This window comes from Mytilus californianus, unplaced genomic scaffold (assembly GCF_021869535.1).
Source record: "Mytilus californianus isolate M0D057914Y unplaced genomic scaffold, xbMytCali1.0.p SCAF_2, whole genome shotgun sequence".
In the NCBI taxonomy this organism is placed as follows: domain Eukaryota; kingdom Metazoa; phylum Mollusca; class Bivalvia; order Mytilida; family Mytilidae; genus Mytilus; species Mytilus californianus.
In genome coordinates, this window is record NW_026262668.1 from 131,463,765 (window position 1) to 131,475,885 (window position 12,121).

Consider the following 12,121-nt stretch of genomic DNA (forward strand, 5'->3'; position numbering starts at 1 on the left):
TCAGAAAGATCCATAGACTTACACACAAGTTAATGTCATGAAACTAGAAAAATGCTTGTTTTTTGCCCCTTTTTTAGCCCCTAATTCCTAAAATTTTGAGGCAATTACCCCCAAAATCAATCCAAACATTCCCTTTGTGATATGGAACCTTGTGGTACAATGTCAGAGAGATCCATACACTAACACACAAGTTATGGCTGGAAGTTACAAAAATGCTTATTTTTGGCCCCTTATTCCTTAACTGTTGGTACCATAACCCCCAAAATCAATCCCAACCTTCCTTTTGTGGTATTGAACCTTATGGTAAAATTTCATAGAGATCCATTCACTTAAACTAAAGTTAAAGTGCGAAAACCAATGTGTCTTCGGACAACGACGACGACGCCGCCAACGTCATACCAATATACGACCACAAAATTTTTTTGCGGTCGTATAAAAACTGAAGATATTTTATACAGGCTGCCCCAAAATATCACACAGAGTATTCTAGGGAGGCACCTTGAAAAAGGTAACCATCTATCTTTCCTTAAGTTATGTTATACCAAATTGAGAAATTGAAAATATTCAAACAAATAAAACCAATCAACAGAACAACAATTCATCTGCAATTCCCTTAAAGTGTGAATGAATAAGTCTTAATTCACCCATATAATGCAGAAATATCTTGAAAAATATAACTTGTTATTTCACATTTTCAAGTTTTATCTAAGGGAGATAACACTTTACAAATCCAAAAATTGTATACCAATTGTAAATTACTGTGTGTACTTATTTTAGGGACGCATTGATGACCTCCATGCAGACCACTATTCACTTTTATGTATTTACTGTTTTGAAAGTGTATGACAAACAGGACACTGTACCACTATAATATCAAATATATGTATGAACTGTGAACTTACCACCAGATCCTCCCTCCAGACGTGATGATCCAATCGAATCAATTTCATCCATGAAAATAATTGAAGGAGCATGCTCTCTACAACATCAGATATTTATGTTTAAATAATTATCAGAGATTTCCAGTGGAAGATTTTTTAAATCAAGAAGTTCATTTTTAATTTTGATTTGCTATCAATTTTTCCCAAGTGTTAATGTTGAAGCCCTGATAACTCTGCATTCATTGTTAAATGTTTTTTTTATGGAAACTTCTTTCTTCCAAGACATGTTTGCATTACTGAAAAACTTATTATTGCACTTTGTCAAACAAATGAGATTTGACTTTTTCATAGAAAAAATTCTCCAATTTATTTTTATTTTTTACATTTTGTCCAAACAAAAATATTTCCTCTTAATTTACCTCTAAACATTCTATTTTCAAATCATCACAAATCTTCAAAATAATTTTTATTTTATTCCTACCTTGCCATAACAAATAACTCTCTAACCATTCTGGATCCTTCACCAATAAACTTCTGAACCAATTCAGACCCTGAGACTCTGATAAAGGTACATTCTGTATGATGGGCTACAGCTCTAGCCAGTAATGTCTTTCCTGTACCTGGAGGTCCATATAAAAGGACACCCTGAAATAGAGGATGATAAAAAACATTCTGTATGGTAGTCTACAACTCTAGCTAGTATGCGTTTCCTTTCTAAAGGTCATATAAATGGTCAGCCAAAAAAATAATTAACTTACTTTACAATTTTCTCCACTTGGATTGTAACTGTGTGGTTTATTGAAACAACTGAGTATATATATGATTTTAAACAAGCATTCTGTGAGTATTGCATGGCAATACATAGTTCCCTACCGTTACAAATTCATTGTAATGGAAAGAAATTCTAACTTGATCTATAACTTGTCATGGTGTAAACTATATAAAAATATCAAGTCAAAATCTTCAAGCATGACAAAAAAAACTGTTGAAAACTGATTATTTAAGTGAATTTTCTATGTCCAAAGACTATAACTCTGCACAAAATTATCAGACTGGAACAAAATTCCAACTTGATCTGTAACTTGTCATGATAAAACTATACACTAATTATTAAATCAATATCTTCAAGAATGACAAACAAACCTACCACTAAATTCTTCAAACCATTTTCCAAAGAAAAGGAAAAAAATCCAAAATGTCATTTTGTCTTTTAAAAAATGAGTTATTTCCCTTTGAACAGAAATCTACTAATTAATAAGTATTTCATCAAAAATTTAATTCTAGGGAAAGGGCTTTAACTGAACAAAGAGAAAAGCTAAAATCGTGAAATTGAACTTGACCTGTAACTTGTCATGATAAATCAATAAACCAAATATCAAATCAATATCTTCAAGCACGAAGAAAAAAAGTTTGGAAAACTGATTTGCCGGACTGACAGATGGACAGACAGACGGAGTGCAAACATTTGAATAGTTCTATATTTGCATCGATCTTATTCTTTTTCTGTGTAAATTGTATCTTTGTGATTACTCCTGCTATCATACCTTTGGCTGTGCTATTCCTAATGCCTCAAATAGTTCTGGATGTTTAACAGGCAATTCTATAACTTCTTTGATCTCTTTAATCTGTTTATCTAATCCTCCAACCATCTCATATGTGGAATCTGGAACTTTCTCCACCATCATCAAACTCACTAATGGATCAACCTATAACAAAGGAGTATAACATGTCATTAAATTCCAAGCAACTGGTTTGTGGAATCTGGAACTTTCTCCACCATCATCAAACTTACTAATGGATCAACCTATAACAAAGGAGTTATAACATATGTAACATGTCATTAATATTCCAAGTAACTTGTTTGGGGAATTTGGAACTTTTCCTATCATCAGTGATATGACGGATGGATGAACTGATAAATGATGGAGAAATCATATACAAATGACATATAATAAAACTCTTAACATCTGTAACCTACCATCATTAAACTTACTACATATTAATCTGTAGACAATGGAGAAATAACGACTTGTGATTAAATTTCAATCATCTAATGGATATTGAAACATCTGCCTATTTAAGGATGGCATAGCATGTTCCAATCTAGATGTTATATATAAAAAAAATAACCATGGTCTAATGTGACATTAACTTTATAATAAATTATGTAAATTTTGTAATTTTCTTTGAATAAATAACTGCATGGAGTGAAACTGAATGTATAACATTTCATACACAGAGCTGAAGTGTAGATTTTTTCAATATTTATAGCATTATTAAGATAATTTTTACATGTGACATACTACACAAAAAAAATAATCCCAGAAAGGTTACTGTGATTGTGCATACTTATTTCCACATTATCTGACCATCATCTATGGAATGTTATGGCAGACCTCATCTAATCAAGTCACATGCTATATATGCTTTGAATATATTTGGAATTTTATATGTCTTACAGGCAATAAAATGTTTTCTTGAAGAAGTTTTATTTCTGTCACAAAAAAAATAAATGGGGAATGTGTCAATGGGACACAGATGATGCCCTCCCTTGCATATCATATAAAGTTATAAAGGGACATAACTGAAGAACGGTAAAAGTGACGCTACCCAAATTTGTACTTGATCTGAGTTTTGTGGTAATAAGTATTGTGTATTAGTTTCATAACATTTGGTTGAGGAAAACTTAAGTTAGAGAACGGAAACGAAAAATTCAGCAATTTTTCCATTAGTAAAGGGGCATAACTCTAAACAGTAAAAGTGACACCACCAAAATTAAAACTTGATCTGTGTTATGTGGTAATAAGCATTGTGTATAAGTCTCATAACATTTGGTTGAAGCAAACTAAAGTTAGAGAACGGAAACTAAAAATTCACTAATTTTTCCATTTGTAAAGGGGCATAACTCTAGAACGGTAAAAGTGACACCACCAAAATTCAATCTTGATCTGAGTTTTGTGGTATAAAGCATTGTGTATAAGATTCATTACATTTGCTTGAGGCAAACTAAAGTAAGAGAACAGAAACTAAAAATTCAGCAATTTTTCCATTTATAAAGGGGCATAACTCTAGAACGGTAAAAGTGAGGCCACCAAATTTCTAACTTGATCTGTGTCATGTGGTAATAAGCATTGTGTATAAGTTTCATAACATTTGGTTAAGCAAACTAAAGTAAGTGAACGGAAACGAAAAATTCACCATTTTTTCTTTTTGTAAAGGGGCATAACTCTAGAACTGTAAAAGTAACACCACCAAAATTCAAACTTGATCTGTGTTTTGTGGTAATAAGCATTGTGTATAAGATTCATAACATTTGGTTGAGGCAAACTAAAGTTAGAGAACAGAAACCAATTTTTGGGACGTACAGTCGGACAAAGGGTAAAACTTAATGACCCCTTCCGCTACGGCGGGGCATAAAAACAGTCATTTAAGAACAATCAATCTTATAAAGGGTCTTTTAACGATTTCGGCAAAATTAGATTTTGTAGATCTTGTCTTGCTGATGATTTTTGTCCATCTTTTATACTTTTTTTGGCCTTTTTAACTTTTGTTATTCAAGCATCACTGATAAGTCGTTTGTAGACAAAACATGTGTCTGACATACACAAATTTTAATCCTGGTATATATGGTGAGTTTATTGATAATTTTCAATATAAGAGACAAAACCCCAAAATTTGGTAAAAATTGTTATTAAAGAGCAAGAACTCCATTAAGGAGTTGACTGACGATTTTGGCCATATTGACTTATTTGTAGATCTTGTCGTGCTGATCATTTTGGTTTGTTTAAGTGGTCTATTTATCTATTATCTACGGACAACTACGACGGAAGCCCTTGGGCCAAGTAAGCTAAACATTGCTTTGCCAGTGACTTTATGTTAATAGCAGTATAGTGTTATATGAAATTTTGTTTGGTGAAGAATAAGACTGACCTTATTAGGTAATATTTTATGAAGAGCATAACTGTCATTTCTCAGTGCCACTCTACAGTTTGGTGTTACATCATTGATATCTATATTTTTGTCTAAGTCTACCACAAACTTTCCTTCTGGATGCACCTGAAAATAAAGATGGTTTAAATGGCATTGTTTACTTCTTTATGACTGATGTAATATATCGTAATGGCTATCATTGCCCAATGGAATTATTCAACAAGTTTCTATATAGCTACCTTCAAATAATTAAAATGTAAACATGTTTGCTTAATTACACAAAATTGACTTTCATTTGAAAGTACTCAAACTTCCCAAATTGTCTTTTTTGTTGCACCAGTTAACAGACAAATGATCATTAGAGAGCAATTCGAGTTTTAACAACATTGATTTGTTCAATGTAGTATGATTATGACTGGTATATTATTTGAAATAAAAAGTATTAATTCTCATGCCAAATTACTTTAGATCTCCTAGGTGTATGAGAAATGTGTTCATCACAAAAAAAAATTATCAATAATTCTTAATAGCAACAATCTCTTATCATCAATTTGTCAGTTTAATTACAATTCTTTGATAAAGAAAAAATATTGAATTGCTATTTATTCCATATCAATTTTACATAAGACAATAACTGAATGACAAGTGTTCCTAGACTACTAGGCCAAAAAAAATATATGCTTGTTTCCTGCCTCCCGACTAAGTTTGATCTCCAACCCTAAAATATTTTATTGCCTTTCTAAAAAATTATTCAAGAAAAAGCATTGAGAGCCAAATTATTTAACTAAAATAAATCCCAACCGACCCTATTTTATAATGGTTGGAGGCAGGAAACCAAATATTTTTTTTAGGCCTTGTGACTAATTATACATTAAAACAATACTGGCATCGCAGAAAATGCTATCACAATTTTTTTCCAGTTTTGTCATAATATAAAAATAAGATGTGGTATGATTGCCAATGAGACAACTATTCACCAAAGTTCAAATGAAGTGGATGTAAGCAATTATAGGCAACCGTATGGCCTGGTGGTTACTGTCATTGTATAATGTAGATAACTATCATCTGATATCTAATTCAACATGTTATACCTTAACTAAAACTTTTTTCTTGTCCATTGCTTTAACCACTTCACCAACATAGGATCCTTGCTCTTGTAGAAGTTGTAATTCTTCTCTCAACATTCGAACTAAAGCAAAAAAATGTTAAAATGATTTTTAATTTTTGAAACATAAGAATTCATAAGATAGGATTCATTGATATTGTGAGCTCAATATACTGTATCGCATTTGTTTTTTTATTTCTGTGGAAGGATCATGTTGGTCCCCTTAGGTAACTCATTCACATCCATAAATCTGCTTCTTTGATGTGAATAGATGACTTTGTTATTTGAATAAATTATATCATTGCTGAATCACTTCTTTCTTCAAGCAGAACTGAGTTGTTTAAGTGCAGGATTTAAATGACAACTAATTAAGACAGCAAACTTACAACCCTTATTTCTAGTAAGCAATAGCTTAGAAGTATAATAAAATTTTTATTCCAAAAAAAGGGTAATTATGACCATCAAACGCCTTCCTTTACTTTAATATGCATTGACTTACTATACATTTTTGTTGATAGTTGTTAGAGATCTCACTGTTAATGTTTTGTCATTGTTCCTATAACTCGATTTCTACTTAGTTTGATCTGGGATGTAAAGAGCTAAACATGTCCCCTCATATGTTACTATACTTTGTATAATGAAATTTGGTCCAAATGTTATGTAAATGAAATAAAATCTGGGAACTAATTTCAGACTATTTTGAGCAACTCTGACCTCAACCCTAGATGTTGTGAGCTCAAAAAGCTGAGAATCAACAGGGATCTTCCTCTCATTTTTTGAGACTATATATATCCAAGTAAGGTTGGGATTTATCATATGAAAACCAATACAGACAGATAGATAGAATGATTCGTCAAAAACTAAATATCCCCGTTACTTCTTAAGGTTGGGTATAATAAGGAACAAGTAATTTCTCAAAATGAATATATTCTAATGTTTACCACTTTTATAAATCATTAATTTCCATTTTCTTATATGTGATATTTAAGCAGATGTCAAAGCACAGATACACAAATACAGATCATCCCACATCAAACACACTTCTACTATTAATATGAAACATGAACCTTATAACTGCAGAAACTTATCATGAAAATGTGGATTAGTTCCCATGAAATCAGTGAACAAGGAATTTAGATGATCAGTTTCTGCTCTATATCAGACAATGAGCTAGACTCTTTAGGATCAGTTTCTGCTCTATATCAGACAATGAACTAGACTCTTTAGGATCAGTTTCTGCTCTATATCAGACAATGAGCTAGACTCTTTAGGATCAGTTTCTGCTCTATATCGGACAATGAGCTAGACTCTTTGGGATCAGTGTCTGCTCTATATCAGACAATGAGCTAGACTCTTTAGGATCAGTGTCTGCTCTATATCATACAATGAGCTAGACTCTTTAGGATCAGTTTCTACTCTATATCAGGCAATGAGCTAGACTCTTTAGGATCAAATCTCTTTCTTGTTATTTGCATACATCAATATTTATTGGTTTGTTATATTACATATAGTAAAAGCAATATCAGAGGTAATTGTAATGACATGCTCTGATGGACATTTACCCAAGTGTTATAAAGAAGGATGTGTCAAACTTGGCACACTTAGACTTACACACATAAACAAAAAATAAAAAACAATAGTCAGTAGACATTCATAATCTTCAGGAATATATATATATACCTTTAGCATTTAATTCATTTCTTTGGGCCTCTAATCTTCTTAAATTCTGTGTCTTTTCTGTATTTACTAACTGTGAAGAATAATATAATCCAACCAAATACATCCTAACATAAATTTGAATATGCATGAGCAATATAAGAGTTAGAGATGAATCATTGTAAGATTTTAATTCAGTCATCTTTTTTTTAGTAATACTTTTAAATAATATATATTTCCCAGAACATTGCATTTGTGTGCATTACCATTACATTGACTAGTATTCATTTTACAGGTAAACACAGGTACATATTAATAGTGAACAATCTATTTATTCTACAAAAACTGCAAAATACATATGTGTTGCTGTAATAAAATCTTGTGTGCGCAATCATAAAAATAAGTAATTTACATTTGTATTGGAGAAGACTTCATAAGCTTAAACCTTGTTTCTTACCAGTTGTCATTTTCTTGTTTTGACAATTTAAATGTGTTAAAAGTAAACATTATCAGTATTCAATACTTCTGACTTTTGGTGAATACATATGTTACCTGTAATTCTTCAATTTTACTAATGTAATACTGTTTGATTCCTTCATGATTAACTGTACTGTCATCAACTTCCATTTTCTGCAACAAATTCACAGATGTTACAGATAGTTAAATAGTTTGTACAAGACTAAAACCAAAAAATAAATGCTTTGTATGACAATTGTGTATCAAAGAAATTCATTCTAATGATATACATTGTATTTTTCCCAGTGGTTATAAATTTTTCCTAATCTAAACATGTTAAAACTGATCAGCTTGATCAGGATCCTGTCAGATGATGAAATTGGATGTAGGAGTTAATTGTAGTAAATATCAAATGTCATAACTACAATCTTGTCCCCTTCCCCCGAATGTGACCTACTGAATTAGTGTTTGTACTTACATAAGCAACACGACGGTTGCTACACGAGGAGCAGGATCTGCTTCCTTCCGGAGCACCTGAGATCAACCCCCGTTTTTGGTGGGGTTTGTGTTGCTCAGTCTTTGGTTTTCTATGTTGTTTGTCTGTTCGTCTTTTTTAGCCATGGCGTTGTCAATTTTTGACTTATGAGTTTGAATTTCCCTTTGGTATCCTTCGCCTGTCTTCTCCTTCTTCTTTTATATCATTTTGCACTTTTGCATAGTCCTCATAAACAAAGTAAAATTTACTAGTTTGTTTAAAGGATTTATTAATGATTTTATTAACCATATGCATGTATGTTAACCAGTAACTAGGAACTTATTTCACATTTGAAAACTGCTAGTCATGAGATGACAGGTTCTCCTGAAAAGGTCAGGGATTCAGTCAATAACCTAGGGCATCATTTCTCTGTAAGGGCTATGGTCTCTTGTTTTGTATTGTCATTCCTTTCAAAAATATATTTATGACCACTGAATTAGGGCTAACAAATTCCTTTACTGGAATCATGGTAATGTATCCTGTTAAGCAAAAGCAGAAAAACAATGTGCACGTATGTAATTCATGGTGACTTTTAATTCATTGTATATGCACTTTTTATCTTTTAGAAATGAATGTATATGAATCTCAGTTAAAATCAGATCTAGTTTCTGGTGGTTGTAAACAGACTTACGGTTTGATGGACATTTAAAATTACTCTCGAATAAAAAAGTATTTCCAAGAACAAAGAAAAACTTTTTATTTAATTTATCGATAGCTATATACAATGATATACATAAAGTTGAATAGAAATTTTCCAGGAAAAAGAGATTGCACACAGATTACCTCAAAGAGCATTTAAATATCTAGAGAAAGACATACTAAGTATATTTACCACTTCCTGTGCTATTAGAGAGATTTTTTATAAGGAAATTTTATCAGAGCTTGTTTGAACATTTCCTTTATGTGTATGCGAACTTCTGTTGTCTTCTGTGATTACAAACATTAAATGTTAGTTTCCCCTATTTAAAATGTTTTAAATGGTGGTAAAATAATAACATTTCACATACAATTCTGTGCTCAAGTTGTTTCATACTTGACACAACTGAGTACAGGATATGTGGACCAAAACCATTATAAACATAAGCTAAGTCAGTCCTTAATGGAGCTGTTTAGATTTGGAGGAATTGAAACAGGACAACACTTCCTCATAGAGTGCCCCTTGTATGAACAGCACAGAGAAACAACATTTCAAAATATAACACCAGTACTTGGGACACGAAACACCAACACTGCACCATTATTAACACTGTTGAATGGTGAAAGATCAGAGGAAACATATTTAAAACTTGAAGCAATTGTTGATTTTAGTGACCAAATAGGAAAACTTGAACAATCTGAATCACATCAACATGTGAAAAAAAACAAAAAAATGCACAGAAAGAATACATGTATCACTTGAGAATGATGCAAATAAGTGGAATATTACAATTACAAATCAGAAGTGCCATAAGGTTCAAGATTGATGGTGGTTCTATAAACTTCAACTCGAAAACCATTGCAGTCAAAAGAAACATATTGCAATTGAATTGTGTTAAAACATAATTTAAATATATCAATCCATGATTGGACAAATTTTGTCACCACAGATATTTATAAACATTAGGATTGAATTTTTTTTTTTATCTTTGATCTTTTATTGTAAATAGACATTACAATCACCTTCGTAACGCACAAGTATTGAGTACTCATTACTGAGTTTAACTAATATATCAAAGAAGAACGGTCCTACTAAAAAGCGCCCGGGAAAAGAAAAAGCGCCTGGGGAAAAGAAAAAGCGCCCGGGAAGAAAAAAAGCGTACGGGAGAATAAAATAATAATATTTTATGACAATAAATGTTTTCCTGAATAAAAAAAAAAATAGTCATTGCTTGTTTTGTCCTTAATATAAATTGGGATATGTACGATGCTACATCTAAAGTGTGTAGATAGTGTTGTTGCACTTTTACATTTTAGATTTCAAAATTCTATATAAGTAAGTTAGTAAATATAAACAAGAGTATATAGAAGATTCATGAACGATATTGTCCTCAATCAAAACGTATATTTCGTTATTTAAAAAAAACCAGTGCCCGACATGCCCGAGGTCTAATATTCGCAACTGCTTGGTGAACACTTTTCAAAGTTTTGTATTTTATTAAACACACTTGAATTGACGGTGGAAGATCGTGGAAGGGTTTCAACATGCCTGCCACTAAGAAAAGAAAAGTTAAACCCACTGCTAAGGCAAATGATATTCTGGCCTTGTGGAATATGCTGTAAAATTGTAAAATTGCAAGCATCTGCTGCGACAATTGTGATCTCTGGCAAACCCCCATCAGTAGTAGTGTATACTGATGAACAGCTTCTTGATCTGAAAAAATTCTGCTCATCAGAATCTAAACATATCATTTTAAGAGACATTTGCGGAAAGTCATTGGCGAAAAAGACCCAAATTACAACACTGTGCTCAACGATGTTTTTGCGTACATGGTCTCCTCCCTTCTCAAGATGTTGAGTTTGACCTAAAGGTAATGGAGTTGGAAGCGAAGTATGAGCACAGTGATCCTGCGTTTCAACGTTATTTTAGCAGTAATACATCATCTCTGAAGAGCTATGTCTGGGAACCGATACAAAAAGACATTGCCCCAATTAACTGGAAGAACAATTCATGTGAATCCATGAATAATATTTAAAAACTATCGACAAATTGGAAAGCTGTTAAACTCCCAGACCTTATAGACAAACTACACAAAATTGTTCAATTACGCAGAGCATTACATCTAACATTTTATAAATCTTCAGCATAAACATTATTATCTGTCTTTCGAAATAGTATTCATATATTATTGGTAAAATTGAAACATTCATACTTGTTTTTGTGCTTTATTACAAATGTCTATTATCTGAATTTGCAAAATACTTGTCTAAAATTAAAAAAAAATCAATGTGCACAACTTATTTCATTGACACAAAGTTGTCTCATGCCAATACAATATCTATATGTTTTCCCTGGGTGCCTTTTCTTTTCCCCGGGCGCTTTTTTTTTCTTCCCCGGGCGTTTTTTCTTTCCCCCAGGGCGCCTCCGGGCCCTTTTTAGTAGGACCCAAGAAGAAGAAGAATAGGACTGAAATCATATACTAGTTGAGGTCACGAATCATTACCCAACAATCGATCAAAATAAACTATTTATTTGGTTGACCTGCTTTTCAAACAGTCTAGTCTGATAACTTTTGAAACAACTGCAAATTCATACATAAATTAACAACTGTTGTTTTTTATATTGTTTATTATACTACATAAAAAAAAATGAATAGTGAATAATTGAAAAGCCTCAAGAGAACTCCTTCAGCTCAGTTGGTAGGGGTTCTTACTGCCAAGGCACAATGTCAACCATCGTCTGGTACAGACAAAATTATGGAGGGGAACATGCTTTACTGTTATTTTTCAAAATTATTGGATTTGTCGGTATTTTACCTGATCCATTTTGCTGAGTAGTTATTGATCTTGGTTATATTGCTCTTTATAACAGCAAGAAAATATACTTTTTAAAAGCGTTTAACTGACCTACACATAAATCAA

The 12,121-nt window shown here is 32.0% G+C and overlaps 1 protein-coding gene across 1 annotated transcript in view; it reads right to left on the reverse strand.

Annotated features, from left to right (window-relative positions):
• Positions 1-12,087, reverse strand: part of LOC127731045 (26S proteasome regulatory subunit 8) — a 37,441-nt gene extending 25,354 nt beyond the window's left edge. Inside the window, exons 1-8 of the mRNA XM_052239818.1 lie at positions 12,017-12,087; positions 8,125-8,202; positions 7,597-7,666; positions 5,903-6,000; positions 4,812-4,937; positions 2,426-2,587; positions 1,363-1,526; positions 903-979 (exon numbers count right to left, since the gene is read on the reverse strand). Coding sequence (XP_052095778.1) covers positions 903-979; positions 1,363-1,526; positions 2,426-2,587; positions 4,812-4,937; positions 5,903-6,000; positions 7,597-7,666; positions 8,125-8,202; positions 12,017-12,025 — 784 coding nt within the window. The 5' untranslated portion in view covers positions 12,026-12,087. The remainder of the gene's footprint in view (positions 1-902; positions 980-1,362; positions 1,527-2,425; positions 2,588-4,811; positions 4,938-5,902; positions 6,001-7,596; positions 7,667-8,124; positions 8,203-12,016) is intronic.
• Positions 12,088-12,121: the final 34 nt, after the last annotated feature.